General features: G+C 36.1%; 1 protein-coding gene across 16 annotated transcripts in view; it reads right to left on the bottom strand.

Annotated features, from left to right (window-relative positions):
- The window catches only part of RALYL (RALY RNA binding protein like), an 820,624-nt gene that overhangs the window by 178,314 nt on the left and 621,779 nt on the right, over positions 1 to 20,531 (bottom strand). For all 16 annotated transcript variants that reach the window (XM_043977742.1, XM_043977749.1, XM_043977750.1 and 13 more), the window contains one exon: positions 4,531 to 4,606. In XM_043977742.1, coding sequence (XP_043833677.1) covers positions 4,531 to 4,606 — 76 coding nt within the window. The remainder of the gene's footprint in view (positions 1 to 4,530; positions 4,607 to 20,531) is intronic.

Raw genomic sequence — 20,531 nt, 5'->3', positions numbered from 1 at the left:
GCCAAACAATAATTTGTTGATACCAGTTTAGCATTTGTACTGCCCATCTCTTAGGACCATTGGATTGTGAGCTCCTTGACAGCAGAGATTGTTTCCTGCCTTTCTTTGCATCTCTAGCATTTGGAAGGGTGGCTGTTTTTTTTAACCAGCTCTATTTAGCCACGTAGGCCAGAGATCATGTCCTGAAAAATATAACCCTTTAAGCTCTGAATCTCCCTCTCTCGTGTCCCCCCTTTCTTGAATGGTGAAGGCCTCAGCCTCTATCTATCTAGGCTACCACTGACAGTGCTTTACTTCATTGCCATCTTCTTTCCAACTACCTTTCTGTATCAGCTGTTCTGGCACCCTTATTAAATTAGAAACAATTTTTCCATTTGCTTCCCTGTTGCTCCATTCACCAGTCCTTTGCCTTTCCTTATTCAAATACCCCTCCCTACCTACCATTCTCTATATGTGCTGTCATTTTCTATAATTAAAGTTGCTTGAAAACAGAGATTATCTTGGCATTTGTATTTATAACCCAAGCCCTAGTATGGTGCTTAGCAACATTACTAAATGTTCACATATAGTAAGTGCTTAATAAGTATTTTTCCCCCATTCATTCATCATTCCTTGCTGTCAATACATGATGTCAAGGTCACCTCTTTCCCTAATCACATATGTCCTTATTTATGTCCCAGACCACTTCTTATGTCAAATCATCATTAGTAATTTGCTGCAGCATTCTCACATTTACTATGCGTCTTTCCATTCACTTTTTTCAATTGATTTCTGTTCTTCATAGATCATGATGCTAAAACATTTTCACCTAAGTTGCACCAAGAAGAGAATATAGTAGAGCTGAATCTCTTACATTTTGGTTGTTATCAAGACATCACCATCAACATCAAGAAAGCACTGATTGGGACAACTAGATGGCACAGTGGATAAAGCACCAGCCCTAGATTCAGGGGAACCTGAGTTCAAATCCAGCCTCAGACACTTGACACTTACTAGCTGTCTGAGCCTGGGAAAATCACTTAACCCTTATTGCTGCCCCCCCCCCCACAAAAAAAAGAAAGCACTGTTGGAACTGAGTATAAACATGCTTATGAAAGTGCTCACTTCTGGGTCAGCTGATTCTTTAAGACATTGACACAGTCATCTGCTAAGGACACCATGGTGGCTTATGAGAATACATTTTTCATTATTGGGATCACATCAAATATGTTTTTTAAAAATTGACCAACAAGTATTCATTAAAGACTTATTATATACCAGGCTCTGGGGATACAAAGGCTATGAATGAAATAATTCCTATTAACAAGGAGCTTATATTCTGATAAGGAAGACAAAATATATATATATAAATATATTCAGAATAAATATAAAATAGGTCAATATTACATAAGGAGAGACAGAGAGACAGAGACACACAGACACAGACAGACAGAGACACAGACAGACTAGCAAGAGTGGGAGGAGGAATCAGGAAAAATTTCATATAGAAGATGATGCTTAAATTGTGTCTTGAAGGAAGGGAGGGATTCCATGAGCTGGAGATGAGGAGGGAGTACATTCTAGGTATGGCAGACAGGCACTACGAAGTTGTGAAGGCTGAACATGGGAGATTAAGTATGTAAAGGAGAAAGAAGGCCAGTTTGCCTAGATCACACAATGCAAAATTGAGGAATAATGTACAATAAGGTGGGGCCAGCTCGTGAAGAACTTTAAAAGCTAAAGAGAGAAGTTAATATTTGATTCTGGAAGTAATGGGAAGCTCCAGGAGTTTACTAAGTAGAGAAGTGACATTGTCAGATTTACACTGAAGTTAAAACATTTTCTTAGCAGTGTGGATAATGAATTGAAGTGAGTAATGTGAAAAATTAGGAGGATGTTGCAATAATCTAAACAGTTTACTTAAATGACTTATTGGCTATTGTTTTTTCAAAAAGGGTGAGTTGGTTAAGTTTTATAATTTTTGTTATTGTAAAATGTGCTTTCAGTAAAACATTTAGTACCCCACAAGGCATGTTTTCTCCACTCACGAGACCACCATTCTGATTTAGGCCCTGACTGCCTCTCATCAAGACTATTCCAATAGTGTCCTTATGGGAGTCCCAGCTTGAACTTGTCTGTCCGGCTGACACACAGTAACCAAAATCCTTTTCCTAAAGCATGTCACTCACTTGCTGAAGAAATTTCAGTTGCTTCGTACTGTCTCATAAACTTAAAAAAATGTATTTCAACATAATTGGTTTCTGTTGTAATTCTAAGTATTTTATTTTATACTTTGAAAAATGCTATCCTAAGACAGGGTCTATAGGCATCATTATACTGTCAAAAGGGTTTATGACAAAAAATGTTTTAGAAGCCTCCATATTCCTTAACTTGCCATGTAATGTCTTTCACAGCTGGCTGTAGCCTACCTTCCCAGGCTTTTTACTTGACTCCTCTTTACCCACTCTATGCTCTAGCCAAACTCACCTACCTGCTGTTCCCTGAATTTGGCACTATAGATTTGCCTCCATGACATTGCAAAGTGTCTGCAGAGTACTCCTTCCTAATTTGTGCTTTTTAGAACCCCCAGCTTCTTTCAAGGCCAGCTCCTATGGAAAATCATTCTTCTTTCTCTTCATTTTCAATGCTATCTCTTTCTTCAAATTATCATTTGATATATTTTATACCATATATATATGCATGCTACATATATACATATAAATGCTACATATACACATAAATATATACTATGTATATATATGAAATATGTCAACTGTGTATACATTTATCTGCTCACATTTTGTATTCCTGTATTAGAAAGTAAGATTTTTAGCCTATATTTTGCTTTGTCTTTGCACCCCTCGTGCCCAACACAATGTCTTGCTAGGTGCTTAGTAAGTGCTTCTTTTGCATTAGGTTGGGGAAAAAAGAAGGGAAGGTGCACAAGCAATTGATAGATGGCTATTTCTGAAGATGTGAAATATCCTCTTTATGACAATCATGTAGAGAGCTATTTAGGGAATCTTGACCCAATTATAGCAAAAATGAGAAATGTGGGAAATACAGTGTTTGTTTTCTCAAATGCCACTGCTTGCAAAGCAGTAGACTACTCTCTTCTGTACATATTCTCATGCCTCTTACTTGCCAACCCAGCCAAATATTAGTTTAATAGAAGCAAATTAAAAAGCAAAAATCTGCCAGTACACTGCCATCAATAGGCCCCATTATAACTAGGCTTGTATATATCGTAGGAATTCTGACGCCCTGTCAAACTGATTAAAATGAATTCAGAATTTTCTTTTTAAGTAGTGTTCTGTCACGACATTCCCTAAGAATTTGAAAATGTCCTTTAAAACATGTGAAGACATTGCTTCTTGTTGCTCAGCTACATTCTCATAAGATGAAATCAATGGAAGATAGGGACCAGAGAAATGAAAACTAACATTCTTTCTTAAGTCAGGGATGGCAAATTGATGAGAAAAAGCAAGCCAAAGACATTGTCAGCTACCTTCAAATACTTTAAAATCATTTTTTAAAATATTCTCCATTATATGCAGCCATGCATGAACATTTGGAAAATGAATCTTCTTTCAGAATCATTTGCATGTATCTCTTTTAAAAACGTTGCCTTTTATATTTGATGAAGGTATTGAAAGTAAAATTTGCCTTTTCTCAATCAATGTAGCTCTGAATTTCAGTGTGAACTATGCCAGGGGAATAGATTGATATTAAGGTACTATGAAACCATACTTCTATGAGATATTTTAGTAAAAATTGGCAATAATTGTTTGTGATCAGATATACCTTAAGTCTAAGAATACCAGAATTTACACAGTCATTGAATCATATTATAAAAGAATTGTAGAGTGAGAAAGAACCTTATTGTAGAGAGAGAGAGGTCATCTTGTCCATCTCTTACTTGCAGCATGTAACCTTTCTATAATACCTGTAACAAATAATCATCTCACTCTAACTTATTTTAAAACATTATATTTTCTAATAAAATAAAGCAGCTAATACTATTTCATTAATTATAATGTAAATACTTCATCCTCTAATTTTTTATATTTATATAATTTTACCCAAATAGGATCTCAGGAATTTTTCTCATCTAGTTTGACTCTTTTATAGTTGAAGAAGCTGAGGCCTAGAAAAGTTATATGACATCTTTGAGGTCATATGACTAGCTAGTGGAAAACCTGAGATCAGAATTTGGGTTTTTCTCTTCTCATTTCAAAATTACCCATTATACAACAGTTAAACAGAATCTATTTTAAAACAAATAATTGTACTTTGGCTTTTTATTCACTAAGAATCAGGAAAAAAGGGGATACATTTTTTTTAAAAAGAATAGTTTTCTGACATTGTTGGTTTATACTGCCTTCCAACTACCCTTGATCTTATACTCTTTTCTATTGCTCCAAATCTTATGAATAGATTACAAAATGAGGACAATTAAAAAATGAATGTTGATAATCCTCACAATAATGACACAAAAATAAACAAATTAGATCATTACTACATTTTGCATCATGGTAGTTATTAAATTACCTGTAAAGAGCTGAAAGGGGCCTCTTGTTTCCAGGTTTGGGTCTATAGGGTTTGGGTTCTCCAGCCATGTTGATATCTGAAAGAAAAGATTTCACAATGATTAAGTGACTATCAGCATTTAACAAAATATGAAAATAAGAGAACATTAAGGATAAAGAATATAATTTTGTTCCATCATCATTTGCATTCATAAACTGCCCAGCTCCTTAAGAAAATGAACAAGAAGGATACTCTTTTGGTTTACATCATTTTTGCCAAGAGTTTGTTACACTGTTCTGGAAGTTGTATAGAGATAATGGGTAGCAGATGATGTATCAGCAATTCCATCTTTCTATTCATGAAATATTTAGTTAAGTCTCCAGTATGTTAAAGGAATTGTGCTAAAATTGTTCTGGGGATACAAAGGACAAAATATGGGAAGAGCACTCAATTTCCAATTGTTCACACAGGGCTGCAGATAATGGAGAATATTTGAAAAAATGAATTTTAAATTGTTTTTAATTTGTATTTAATTTTCAATTGATAGAAATTTATCTTGTGGGTGATTTTTGTAATGAATAGGTTCAAGCTTATATTACTAAAAAGTTAAAAGATGAACAGGGGAGATAGATAATAAGAAGAACAACATTCTATTCTAATTTTAAACAGATGATAGAGAACTATTGAAAGAAAGAAAATAAAGAAGAAAGAAGTGAGTGAACAAATAAATCGATAAATTGGAAGCTGGATGCTTTAGCCTGTCAAGGTTATTATTATAGTATTCATTTTATATAATGTACTGCCAATACTCCTGAAGATAGAGTTAAGGTTTTGGACAGCATTTTCATTATGTGAAATGACTTTCATGAAAGGCTGTTAAACTTGATATTTCCACATAAGGGATTTTCTCCAAAGGTGATAAAAGGAAGAAAAAAAGAATAGCAATTGTCCCTCTTAAACAATTTATTGTTCATAGAGGATAGTTCAAAGGCAGAGATATTTTTGAGCAGGTATGACAGATTTGCATTGGATCTAGAGGTTAACCCCTAAATTCAGCAGCCATTTCAACTTTTTAGCTTTCAAGGAAAGTTGAGGGAAAAAGGTAAAAAAGACAGCATGGTAATAAAGGACAATGATTATGAACCTCGGGTAGGAAAAAAAAAAGGAATCTTTGCAAGTACTACAGAAGTTTCTAGAAGAATTCTCTTAAAATATTTAAGATGGAACCAACCATTTATGTCCACAGTACTTCCTGGTATATATGAGGGGGTAAGGGATGAGAATCCATAGATACTGGTGGCCACTGTTTCACTCCATCCCTCTCCTTGCCCCTCAAGTGCTTACAAAGAGACCATTCTTGAGCAAGAACAAGAACAATAAGTTCTGGGAAGCCTAAAGATTACTTCAGGGAGGTAAGTTCTCAGTAGAGCTTGACTAATTAGTGTCATTTGTGCCTAGGAATGTCTTTTTTCCCCTTAAGTCATTACACTGGCAAAACATGAAAGTTCATGGGTGAGAAGAATAAACTACACTTCTCTAGGTATATGAGGCATTATGAAGAGGTTTCTATATGCTATAGTGAAAGGGCCATTTATTATTTGCTCAGCCCTAGCCATGAGAAAAGAATTCAATGGAGGCTGGGATCATTTTCAGTCAAGGATGACTTCATAGAAGTGATGAGAATTAAGCAGAGCTTTGAATGAAGGATTTTTATAGGCAGATAGGGGAAAACATTCTAAGAAGAGAGAATAGAACAAAAGTACAAAGTATTTGGGGATAAGAACTTGGCAAAATAGAAGAATAGTTGGGCAAAAGGGTCAGAATGGTAAGCTAGAGCCAGACTGTGGTAAATCTTGAGTGCTAGTCCAAGAATTTAGATTTTCTCCCATAGGCATTGGAGAACTATTAATGGTTTCTGAGAAGAGAAGTTACATGACCAGAGAGATAAGTATAATAGGAAAAATAGGAAATGCAAGCAGATACAAATAGAAAAGGTTGAGTCCAGATAAAAACTAGATTTGCCTTTTGCCATGTATGTGTGCACACACACAAAACTCACCCCCCCCCCCATGGACAAACAAGGTATTGGGATGTGAGAAATGTCAGAAGATTCACACTGAGCCATGCTGGTGTTTTGTAGGATAGCTACCTGAAAAGAAGGCCATAAACTGAGATTTACCTGGACAAAATAGACAAGAAATAAATACATGGAATAACTACAGTGACTCATGTTTGTCTGGAAACACTCCAACTATCTCCTTTATAAAGTCTTTCCTGATTTTATCCTGCCCTGTTTTCTCTTTTCTTCTCCAAATAATGATAACAACAATAACTAGCATTTATCATGCTTCAAAGTTTGGAAGGAGCATTGGAAATATTCCACCTGATCCATTCAATGATCCTATGAAGTAAGTTCCATTATTAATCCCATTTTACAGGTGCAGAAATTGAGACTGACAGAGGTTAAGTGATTTGCTCAAGGTATTACACCTACTAAGTGCCTGAGGTGATATTTGAATTAAGGTCTTCCTGGCTTCAGGTCTAGTGCTCTAGTCACTGTGCCACCTAGCTACCTATGACTATAGTTTGGTTGTATCTCCTCTAAAGTACAGGGAAGTACTGCCATCCAACATGTATTTTACTTATTGTTTTACATATCTTATGCATCTATTGTTTTCTCCTTGAAGTCAAGAAAGGTGTCCTGTTCACCTTTATTCCCCAGCCACTATCCCCAAGCTCATGGGATAACATCTTGTACACAGTAGATAAGAAAATCATTTGAATTTCAGAAGAATTCATAGTAAAGATAGAAATCTTTCTCTTAACTAAGGGTACTCTACATATTCAGGATTTCCCCTTTTATCTATCTACAGGTAGAGTGAAGTCATTTTTTTCAATAATACATTATTATGAACCTTTATTAAATATTAGCTAGATGGCTTATAGAACATAGATATTAATTCTACTCAGTAGGTTTTCATTCTCAACATGATGAGGAAAAAAATGAAAATTTATTCAAATGAAAGATGGTGTTGTCCTTCCAATATTAAACTGGGGACTCGGCAAAAGATTTCAAATGTTTTTAGGGGTTGAGAAACCTAAGATCTCATTGGTATGGGTACTTGTTGAATTAATTCATACCACAACCTTTCCCTGCATTAGAAAATTATTTTGAACAGCTGTAGCATTCCTTTCTCTCCCTCCCTCCCCCCACTTCACAAAATTATCAGGTGGCATGGTCCATTTGTGGGTGATGAACTTCTCTGCAATTAGCAAGGCTGGTCCTTGGGTTACAGATTACACTGGATCATTGGACTCAAACTTAAGTCTTTCTAGCTTGATAGAGATCAAAATTAAGCCATCTTTGTATCTATAATAACCCCTTCCTTGAGTTTTATCCATTAATTTTCAAAGAATTGAATGAATGCAGAAGCAATGTGATTTGATTTCTAAGACCTTCCTGAAATACGTTATTATTGCATGGCAATGACCCAGGAAAATATCAAAGGCCATTTTAATGGAGTACAAACTGAAAAGATTTTGCATTCTAAAACTTATAAATTACCTAGTTGTGCCCCTACAGTTTACATAAGGGAACAATGGAACTCAAGGAACTGAAGTGACTTGTTCAAGCTGACCCAGTAAACCAATAGTAGAAGTAGGACTAGAATCCAGACCTTCTGGATATCTTCTAGTCCAGTATCCTGCCTTCCTCAGTAACAAAGCTAGTCATAATAATATAGGGTAGGAGGCACAGGTTGGCCCTTCTTGATAACCTGATTTTTTTTGTGTGTGTGGGGCAGCGAGGGTTAAGTGACTTGCCCAGGGTCACACGGCTAGTAAGTGTCACATGTCTGGGGCCGAATTTGAACTCAGATCCTCCTGAATCCAGAGCCGGTGCTTTATCCACTGCACCAGGTAACCTGATTCTAATAGAAACAACAATAGAAGTAGGTTCCACTAAAATTTGGGCTAAAATTTGTGAATGTGGGGAAAAAATGGTTTTAAGATTCTGTCTTAAGGATTCCATTTGATATCCAAATAGATGAAAATTCAAGAAAAAACCCCTTAGACTTATAGCTTTAACAAATATATTGAAATCATAACACCTTTTACATGTATAGAAATGTATAGAAAGAATATGCATGCTCAGAAAGAATATGCATAACCATTGTTTCATTTGATAATTATAGCAATCCAATGAGGTGGCCAGGAAAGGCATTGTTGTTAATAATAGCTATTTATAATTCTTGCTTTTGCATAACTCTTTTTTCAGTCTTGAATTTAATGAACTCTTAAAAAGGGGGGACATTTCCTTATACAAAGTAAAACACATAGGAGGAGGATCATATGTGGAAACAAGCATTTCTATAATATACAGCTTTGACATACCTGATGTCTTTGATACCCATAATCCCCCCCCCCATAAAGATTATCCAATTATCCCCTTTCCCCAGCTGAGAAAATGGAGGCTGAGAAAAGTTGCCTCAGTGACTTTCTTTGGGTAATGCCGCTAATAAAAATGGGTTTTTTCCTTTCTTTTTGGTCTTTGTGACGCTAGCACCTAGAACAGCACTTATCTTAGCACATACCGGATTTACAAAGTCCCTGGAATTGAATTACTAAATCAGAATTCTAAAAACAAAACAAAACAAACAAAACACAAAAAACCCCGACAAAACCCCAACAGTCTGCTCATCCAAGTTCAGTATTATATTCATTCCTCCATTCTGTCTCTCATTTATAAATTAAGAAAATGAAGTACAGACTTCAGTTATTTGTATTTAACTTTTTGTTATTTAGCAGTTTTTAGTTATGTTTGATTCTTCTTGACCCATTTTGGGGTTTCCTTGGCAAAGATACTGGAGTGGTTTGCCATTTCCTTCTCCAGCTCATTTTAAAGATAAGGAAACTGAGACAAACAGAAATAAGTGACTTGTTCAAGGTCACACAGCTAGTATGTGCCAGAGGATGGATTTGAACTTAAGTCTTCCTTACTATAAGCCTTGTACTCTATCTACTGTGCCACCTAGTTTCATTTAACTATTATGCATTTATTATTTTTATATTCCTGTATATACTTATTTGTTCACATTCATTAGAATGTGGGCTTCTTGCAATGAAGGGTTGTTTCAAATTTTTTTTTTGTATTAGTAATACCATTTTATTAGCAAAATGTCTAGCGGGTGCTTAATAAATGCTCATCACCTGATAGATATGCACGATGGCATAATTAACTAGCTACGTGATCTCCTTGATACTCTTAGTCAGTGGTTATACAGCTTTGTTTTATTTCAACTGTGTGAACATGTACAAAGTCCCTAGAGTTTGCAGGGCTCTGTTTCATAAAAACAGAAGTCTCCAACTTCAGTCTACAAAACTACAAGGAGGCAGCTGTTAGGTTATATTTGGCATGAAAAAATTTTTAGCTAGTTTAAAGACAAGTTACCACCTAAAAGCAAAAAATATGCTAAATAGAAGAGAGAGATGCTGGAGGAGGGTCTGAAGATAACAAGGAGTGGTTATGCAGAGGTCTGGTCTTTCCTCTGCTCCCCACCTTTCTATTCACCCCACTTCCCTTTATTAGTGGAAGAAAAGTAGAATGCTCCATTTTAGCTCAGGGTTCAGACTAGAATCTGCAGCTTAGTAATACCTTTTTGTTGTTTAGTCATGTTCAACTATTTGTGGCCCCATTTGGAGTTTTCTTGGCAAGGATATTGGAGTGGTTTGCCATTTCCTTCTCCGGATCATTTTACAAATGAGGAAACTGAGGCAAACAGAGCAAAATGACTTGCTGAGTCACACAGCTAATAAGTGACAGATTTTAACCTCAAGAAGATAAGTCTTGGGGGCAGCCAGTGGATAAAGCACTAGCCCTGGATTCAGGAGGACTTGAGTTCAAATCCGGCCTCGGACACTTGACACTTACTACCTGTGTGACCCTGGGCAAGTCACTTAACCCTCATTGCCCTGAAAAAAAAAAAGAAAAAAAAAGAAGATAAGTCTTCCCTGACTCTTAAGCATGGCACTTTATCCACTGCACCACCTAGCTGCCCTATGGATATCTTAGAGTACTCCTTTATGCTCCGAATGTGAAATTCCTAAGCCAAGAAAACACAAGTAGGCCTGAATGATTCTTTGAGATGTATAGAAATGGTCTGAGAATGAGCACAAAATTGCACCACAATTGTACATGAACATGTTAAAGGCAGCCAATTTCGTACATGATTGGATGGCCTTCCAGTCTTTTGTTTGTTTTTTATCTTCTCACAAAATTAAGGCTAGTTTTTCTTTTTTTATAACCTCAAAGATACCTGTGATGCCATGTTAAAATATTCAGTGTAATGAGAGTAAAATTGTCATCCAACTTTTCTGGGCAGTCACCGAATCATGACCACTTTAATGAGGCCTTGTATCTCTCCACTCCTATAAATTAGTTCTGACATAAGATTATAGCACTTGGTTCTCTACTTATTAGAATGCTAATGTAAAGATCACCATTTGGCCAGATCCCATCTGTTAACAGGGAACATTCTGTACTCAAGGGCTATACCTATGAAAGCAAAAAGAAATAGAACCTTAAATGCATGGTAAGTTGGACCACTTTAGATGTTGAAAACTCATGAACTCAGCCATAATCTCATTATTTTAACAGTGGCATCTTGAGACTTCTCATTTCACTGTACACTTTAATAATAGCTAACAATTATGTTTGTTGTTGTTTTTAACTCATTTCAGTCTCTTCATGACCACATTTAGGGTCTTCTTGGCAAACTTAATGGATTTTTGCCATTTTCTTCTCCAGCTCTTTTTACACATGAGGAACTGGGACCAGTAGGGTTAACCATCTTGCCCAGGGCCAGATAGCTAGTAAGTGTCTGAGACCAGATTGAACTCAGAAAGATGTTTTCCTAACTCCAGGCCCAGTACTCTATCTGCTCAGCCACCTAACTGTCTTAACATTCATATAGCTAAAACTTATAACATTTATATTTATACTATGTACCAGGCATTTTGTTTACTGCTTTATAATTTTTATCTCATTTTAGCCTCACAATAACCCTGGGAGGGAAGTGCTATTATTATCCCAATTTGACGAATAAGGAAACTGACAGACAAAGGTTAATTGATTTGTCCAGTGTCACCTAGCTAGTAAGTATCTGAGGCCAAATTTGAACTCGGGTCTTTCTGATTGGATGTCTAGCTCTCTATCCACTGTACCATGTAGAAGCTACCTTATAAAAAAGGTGTTTTTACCAAATGAATATTGACAATTTTCAGAGTCCATTAGAATACTAGCTACATCCCATGAAATTATTTGGGGAAAGGTGGGATTATTTTAAGCATCCTCTCTGTGAAGTGAAAGTAAGGCTGACCTGTATTTGATATCTTTATTTTATTTTTTTTAATTAAAAATTATTTGATATCTTTGAGCTGATAGCATCATCATTCTTCTAGTTACTGCAGTCTGCAACCTGGAGTCATCTTTGACATTTTCCTCTCCTTCAATCCCCATGTGCAGTCAATTCCAAGCTCTTGTAGAACCTCCATTTATATTATCTCTCACATGTATCCTATTCTTTCCACTTAACTTCCACCCTAATTTAGAGCCTTGCCTTTGGTATTACAATTGTCCCTTAATTAATCTTTCCCCTCTCTGATAAATTTTCCACAAGGAGCCAAATTGATATTCTTTTTCTTTCTTTTTTTTGTGAGGCAATTGTGGTTAAGTGACTTGCCAAGGGTCACACAGCTAGTAAGTATCAAGTGTCTGAGGCTGGATTTGAATTCAGGTCCTCCTGAATCCAGGGCCAGTGCTCTATCCACTGCACCACCTAGTTGTGCCATTGATATTCTTTTTAAAAAATTTTTTCTTAATTTTATTTAATTTTAATTTTTTTCCAAATTGATGTTCTTAAAACACAGAACTTACCATGTCACTTCCACCTTGAACTAAAATGTCTTGAAAGGGTCTCTGTTGATTGAATCTAGGGTAAATTATAAAATTCTTAGTCTGTCATTTGAAGCCACTCCCCTTCCATCTGACTTCTACCTACCTTTCCAACGTTATTTCATGTAACTCACCACATACTTTTGCATTCAAACTGGCCTGTCAGGAGTTCTGGGTAAATGATATACTTTATCTGGATTCCATGCCTTTGCACAACTGTCCACCTCTCCAGTGTCTGGAATTCACTCCCTCTTTTTCTCCACCTCACAGACTCCCTAACATTCTTCAAGGTACAACTCAGTGCCTTCCCTGACTTCCCCAGTTATCACTCTTTCCCTCTTGGAATTACTTTCTATTTATTACCTTGTATCCATGTCATCACTTCCATCTCCTCCCAGTTAAATGTAAACTCCTTGAAGATAGGGACAAGTTCAGGGTTTTTGTTGTTGTTGTTGTGTGTGTGTGTGTGTGTGTGTGTGTGTGCGCGCGCGCGTGAGTGCACACGTGCCCGCTTTTAATTTAGGCTTGCACACAGTAGAATTGTCATAGGGACTGGAAGTAGATGAGAAAACCCCCCTCTACCAATGGAAGTAAGAATCCTCTCTACAACTTAATCTTAGAGTGGCTTATCTAGGGTCACACGGTCAGTATTGGTCACAGTCTTAAACCTTGGTCTGGTTGACTCTGAGGGGAGTTGTCTATTCATTATAGTGTGCTTCCTTTCATGTACCCAACAGGTACTCAATAAATCATAGGTGGATTTCATGAATTGATCATAAAGATTCTCTTTTCAAACCACTTATCCCTTGAGTCAAGATGAACATGAATAAGAAGAGGATGTATTTTCATTTTTATTTTTTATACACAGTCCTCTGCCCTACCAACTGATCTACAGAAATTCTCTGTTTGAAACACCTTAACAGCTTAAAAAGTGTTTTTACATGCATTATTTCACCATCCTATTCTCAGAGTAACCCTTTAAGGCAGATAGGTAGGTAGTTTTATCCTCCTTTTTACATATGAGGAGACTGAGGCTCTCAAAGATTAAATAGTTTGGGGAAATTACACATTTACAGGAATAGTAAATGGAGACTAGAATTTGGTCTTTTGACTTCACATTCACACTCTTTCAAGTGCATCCAACTATATCAAAAGCTTAGATTAATTCCCGGAGCACAATTAGAAAGAAAAAGCTGGATAAGCTTGGGAATTTGATGCTTGCTTAGACCATGACAACTGGAATTTCTTGCAACAATCGGACTTCAAACACACCTTTACAGAAGTCACCACAGAAATACCAGATGGAAGCACATTTCAGATCATAATCAGACCAGAAATGTCATAAGCCTTCAAATCTATAATGATTTCTTGAGCCATTCACTCTCCTTTTGTTCTTTGGGAGTACTGACCAGAGAAAATGCACATTAACTGGAGAGAATCCTTTTGATCCCCATGAATTTCTTAAATATACAAAAAAGAAAAAAAAGGCCTCACTGTTTATTCAGGGAGGAGTTCTCCAAACTAAATATGAGAAGAAAAATGAACAGTCTTGGTATAAAATAGCCCATGAAACAAAGCTAATAGCATTTTGAAAAAAAAAATACACACATACACACACACACACACACATGTTTTAGGGAATGGTTTCTATATACACATCCAAGGCTCTAGTCACATAGAGAGTTGAGACAATTATGGAGGTAATTCAGGCCAAGAAGGCTACAGGAAAAGAATCTTAACAATGTGCCCAGTATGAAAACAAATTGGCAATTCTCTATTCTTTCTTCCCTGACTTTTAGTTCGAAGTTTCCAACTGAGTGGTTTCTCTATTAAGGAGCCATCCTTCCTTCAGAAAAATAAAATCAAACCAACATGACAATATCTGAATGACCAATTTCCTTATGATTATCACAGACTAGTTCTGGGAAGCACCAGGGGCCACTTAATTTTCCTCATGATTTTTTTTCTTCCTTTCCTTGTTTTTCTCTCTCTTCATATTTCTAACTCTTTATTCTATACTGAGTAACTCTTCTAAACTCCTTTCTTCAATCACTACACATTCAATTGGAAAAGCTGTTGTAATCACTATTATATAAAATCATGACTGTAAAAGACAGACAAAGGGTAATGTTGGGCAGCTAAAAGCTAGTGAAAGTAATATTATAACATTCAGTATAAATCTCGTCCACCTCTCCAGTGTCTGGAATCTTATAGGGATTTTATCTTATAGGGATTTTATCTCTTTTTTATAATTTCTAAAAGAGTGGATAGGAATATTGAGTAGTAAGAGCTATGACAAAAAAATAGGCCTCCTAGGGAAAAATAATTTTAATAATGTTCTTCAAAAGGCTTAGAATAAAATTATCGCACTTCTTAAGGCCTCTTCCTTTAGTGAGTAACTAAAAGAGGATCATTTAATATAACTATGCAAAATATGTACTAAAATTTAAGCCTATATATAATAGCTCATATTTGTGCAGTATTTTATGGTTTGTAAAGTCTCCACCACAGTGGGTAGATCCTCTGTCGAGGAGTAATGGAAAGACATGAACAAGAACTGATCGGGATGGAGAAGAAGTTTTGTATACTGGTGGAAGTCACTCACACTGATGAGATCAAGGATCTGTCTAAATATATTAGTAATTTTTCTAAAGTTCATTTAATTTGTTGAATGTTTAATACCAAATCATAGGAATCTGATATTAAATATTTAGAGTCCCCAGAAAAAATTTGAATAATAGAAATAGTTAATAATGCTATGGTTTAAAAATACATCTTCCTATAGTCTTATACCAATAAGTTCTGCTCCCTTTGAAGTTTTGTATCAACCCAGATTTGCCTCTTTTCAACTTTTCCCCCTAGTGATATCATAGTGTTTAATGGTGACATTGAGGCAGCTAAATGGCAGTGTATATAGAACACTGAACCTCTGTGAGAAAATAATGAGTTTTGGCAGATACTCAAAGGCTCACCTGGAGATTAATCTAAACTGATTGAATTAAGTGAGAGTGACTGCTGATTAGCCTACTTCAAGTTAATTAGACAGTAAGCACACCTGGCTGGCCCTTAAGGATGTATTGTCCTCAGAAGCTAAGGACTTTGAACTCAACTTGAGACTACCTTCAAGTCCAGTGAACCAATGGATTTGAATGATGCTAACCAATCCAGCTTGAAGCAGTGTGTAAGGACTGCCTCTGCTCCAGACCTATAAAAAGCTTCCAGACTCAGTCTGAGAAGAGTTCATGGTTGAAGCAGGTTCATGGTGAAGGGCTTGAGGAAGAACCAGACCAGGCTGGAACTCTAGGCTAAAAAGGCCTTTTCTTAACTTTCTGAACTCCACATGTTTTCCTTTTTACTAATACCTAATATGCATTAATAAATGCTTAATGCCCAAAGACAGGTGCTAAAGCTTCTAATTTAAGGTGACCACACATTTAGATTTTAAACATCACACCTTGAAGTCATGAATATCTGAGTTCAAATCTGACCTTAGATACTTACTAGCTATGTGACCAGATTTGAGCTCAGGTCCTCCTGACTCCAGGCCAGTGCTCTATCCACTGCACCACCTAGCTGGCCCTCTCACCAAGAATTGAGAGAAGAGAGACTCCCCATATCCCTAGGTGTTCTGAACAACTATGGGGGAGGAATGGAAATGTAACAAACCTTGCCTTCAGTCAGTGGGGGCCAGAGTAAGCATGTTAGGAATTCATAAATGGAAATGAACACAGGGAATTCTCTGAAGAGTCTTTGGTCAACTTTTATAGTGATTTCATGTTATATTGAAAAAATCTTAATATTGTGGGGGAAATTGTTTAAAATAGAAACCATTCTAGAACATAATTATCCACTTAAATCCTCCTTTAAACATAGTATAATGGGACAGTGCTGCTGTAACAACAGGAGAATCAACAAAGGCAATTAACCTCTAATTTTTCCTACTGCTCTTTTCTTTCTTTTATTTTGTTGTTCCCATGAAGCTTGGACTTAATGGAACAAAACATGCCAGAAAGTGATGTTAATTGATGGGTTTATATGGACACATACTGTAGAACTATTCCCTAGGATCCAAGTTAACAAAAGTATGACATATTTCAATTAAGTAAACATGTATCCATTTGGTGATAGATCTATGTCAAAATTTCAAATTGGTTTTTACATATCAAAATAAAAGGTGTTTTAATTTATAGATGCAATTTACCTAGGCTCATCAAAACCACGAACTGACTACATTCTGACATGTGGCAGATGATTCAAACATTTTTCTTCTTTATCTTCTTTCATTCAAATCACAAATTCAGTTCCTACAATTTTTCTGAAAGGAAGTATTACGCAAGTGTACTAATCTTGCCTAGAAAATACATTGTCCTCCAAACCCAACTTAAATATTGAACAGTTTATAAACCATTTTCCTCCTCCATGAATATAAAACACCAACACACACACACACATACAAACACACACACACACACACACACAGAGATTGATAGGAATTTTTCCCTCTAGAAATTGACTTAATTTCAATACCCCAAAATTTCAATTAGGAAAATTCTAATTTAGTAGTCAATATTATTTTTCTACTAAATAAGTAACAAACTTCAGTGAGTCAATGTTCATGCAGTTGTAGATTTTTATTGATGACACCAATACCTTTTCAGTTACTCAGGCTAAATATCTTGTTATCTTGGAGTCTCTCTTCTCCTTTATTCATAATGTCTAGTCTTTTGTCAAATCTCTCACATTCCCTTCTTTACTCACATGATAGGTCTCTAGTTAGTATAACTATGATTTTAAAAAAATCTTTATACCCCTATCTTTTTATTTTGTGGAGCAATGAGAGTCAAGTCACTTGCCCAGGGTCACACAGCTAGTAAGTGTCAAGTGTCTGAGGCTGGATTTGAACTCAAGTTTTCCTGAATCCAGGGCCAGTGCTTTATCCACTGTACCACCTAGCTGCCCCTAAATCCCTATCCTTTTACACCTTGCTTGTTGTATCCTATCCATTAAGGATCATGGATCAATGGATTTAGAGTGAGAAGAGACCCCAGATGTCAAAAGCCTCCATTTAATGGATGAGAAAACTGAGGCAGACAGAGGTTAAATGACCTGCCCACGATCACACGGCTAGTGTCTGAGGTAGGATTTGAATCTAGGTCTTCCTGAGTCCAAGCCAAGTGTCCTATCCGATATGCCCTGTTGCTTCTTTACCAGCTGTCTCTAGACTTTTGGGCAGGACTAAGGCAGGGTTAGGTTTAGATTGGTGATGGGTCAAACCCACAGTTTGGGACAAACCCTTTCCTATCTCAGATTGAGAAGGACCATGTAATAATGTAGGTGGAATACAGTCAAGGGAGTCAGACTATAGAGCTAGAGAGGACAGTAAGGAACATCTGGCCATATCTTCTCATTTTGGAACTGAGTCATAGAGAGGTTAAATGACTCATCTGAGGACACACAGATAGATAGTAAGTGGCAGAAAAGAGGTCTAGAAATAGGGTAAAACATTGAGATCCACAACAAGGTCTAAGAGTGGATTTCTAAGGGATAAAGTCAAGGATTTTAAGCTCCAAAGTATAATGATAACAACACTGAAGCTGGAGATCAAATTTAGTGGACCACAGTGAAATAGGAAGTATGTGACCCATTGTGGTTTATTGTTTTGTGGGCTTCTGCCAGTTTTAAATCCAGCATTTCTAGTCTCTCAAATTACCCACATCCTCATCTTTTGCCTTTGCTGCCCTCTTTAAACAGGGCATCCCAAAAGTTTTAGTGAAATTCTAAGTTTTAACAGCTTATAACTGCACTAAGACTTTTGGGACAGCCTGTACTTTTAATTGAAAAGATGGAAGTTTACCTGCACCATTATCAGCTTTGGCACAGTCCTTCTGTTTCTGCCCTCATCAGCCTCCATGGAATTCATGGGCTGGTGGATACAGTGCCTTGGAAACATGAAGCATTCAATAGATGGTTGTTAAAATGAATTATATAGACTGCCTAGAATGCTAGTCATTCATGCATTTTTAAGTATAAAAGAACAAAAAAGAAAAAAAGGAATGGAAGTACCCTTAAAAATAATCTAGGTCATACCCCCCCCCCGATTTTATAGTTGAGATCACTTGATGTACAGCAATGTTCTGAAATTTCTAACATCACACAACTTGCTCCTGGCAGAATGAAAGAAAGGACCTACTGTGTTCCACTTTACTCCAAGGTTCTAAAGTCCTGAAGAAAAGCTTATAATGCTACAAAAGCACCTACCTCTTAGATTTCCTGCCTCAATTATGTATATTTTATATGTTTATGCATAATATGTGCTTTAAACTGATATGAGAAGACATCAGAGGCTTGTCAAAATTGATAGTGTCACCAAAAGTCGACTTTAAATTCTTTTCTATATTTCTGGCTCCAGTCTTTTGCCTGAGTTTTAATTCCTAATGACCAATTGGCTATTTGACATTTAAAAATGTATGACTTAGAGACATCTCAAATTCAATATCTCTAAAACAGAATTCATTATCCCAATCCCAAGCCCACCCCTCTTCCAAAGTTTCCTATTTCTGGCAAAAGCACCACAATCCTTCCTAGCATCTAGGTTCATAACTTTGGCATTATTCTCAGCTCTTTACTCTTTTTCACCCCTATATCAAAAGAGTTGCCAAATCTTGCCATTTCTACATTCCCATCTCTCACATCCAACCACTTCTCTCTATTTAGACTCTTTCTGTTCAACCTTAGTTTATGCCCTAATAACTCATTTCTAACATTTTTGCAACAGCCTGCTAAATTTGTCTCCTCATCTCAATTATGTCCCAACTTTATTCTTTCTTCCATGTTACTGCCAAAGTGATTTTGTTTAAACAAAGATCTATGCGACTCCCCTACTCAATTAACTCCAATAGCTCCCCATTGCTTCTAGGATCAAGTATAAAGCCCTTTGTTTAGCTTTTGAAACCCCTTACACAGCTGTCAACTTATCTTTCCAGGCTCAATATACATTACTTCTCTCCAAACCAGTGTGATCTATCTACACTGTTCTTCTTCCAGTTCATCACACATGGTACTTCGTCTTTTGTCTTTGCACTGCTTTTAGGCTTTGTGTTGTCTATTTCTCCATCTCTAGGATGCACTCCCTCCTCACCTCTAACTTATGGAATGTCTCTTCTCCTTTAAGACAGAACACAAAGTATGACCTTCTATAAGAAATCTTTTGTGATTCCCCTCAACTGTTAATGTCCTCTCTTTAGAATATTGTGTATTTAAATACTTTGAAATTTTTCTTTATATTTATTCTACATATACTTGTATATACTCTTTTCTCCTCCAATAGAATATAAGTCCCTTGTGATTAGGAATTGTTTCATTCATTGTATTTATACCTCTGGGGCCTAGCACTTCATAAGGGATAAATAAATACCTGTTAATTGGCTTAATTAAGTAAATTTTGTTGGCCTAGAATCAATCATTGGTCATTCTCCATAACATATGATGAAGAATGAGTTGATTGTAGGCTTATCTCAGCATATTGTCTTTAAAATAATTGATGTTCTTTCATAGTGTAGGTTTTAAAAATATTGTTTTGGTATCAGAGGCAATTATAACTAATGGGATCTAATAAAGAAGTTTGACAAGACAAGAAAGCTGGGATGTTAATAACAAGATAAATGATGAAAAAAATATGTGCACAACCTAGTTCAAATCCCAAATTCCAAACAGTTATACAATCATGATGATTATTAGCTCCAACAAAGGTTTATTTCTAGTGATTCTGCTGCATAACATGTGTTATGTTACTAAATTTAACAAAAGAGTTTCATGTTTCTTACAAAGGCATCTGAAAATAAAAGAAAGAAATTAAAAACAGTTTAATAGTGGAAATGGAATGTACTGAAACAATCTGTAAGAACAATGGCTTGTGTAAATATAGCAAAAGTTAACAAATTTTTGTGATGCCTCTTACAAGGTAGGTTACCACAATCAAGACTAACTTACTTTTAACAACAGACTGCATCATAGGCCTACCGATACAGAAGAAAGAATCTTGAAAAGAGACTCTTAAAGATCATTTAGTTAC

This window comes from Dromiciops gliroides, chromosome 1 (assembly GCF_019393635.1).
Source record: "Dromiciops gliroides isolate mDroGli1 chromosome 1, mDroGli1.pri, whole genome shotgun sequence".
Taxonomy (NCBI): domain Eukaryota; kingdom Metazoa; phylum Chordata; class Mammalia; order Microbiotheria; family Microbiotheriidae; genus Dromiciops; species Dromiciops gliroides.
The sequence above is the reverse complement of the archived record's forward strand: the minus strand, read 5'-3'. Positions and strand labels throughout refer to the sequence as shown.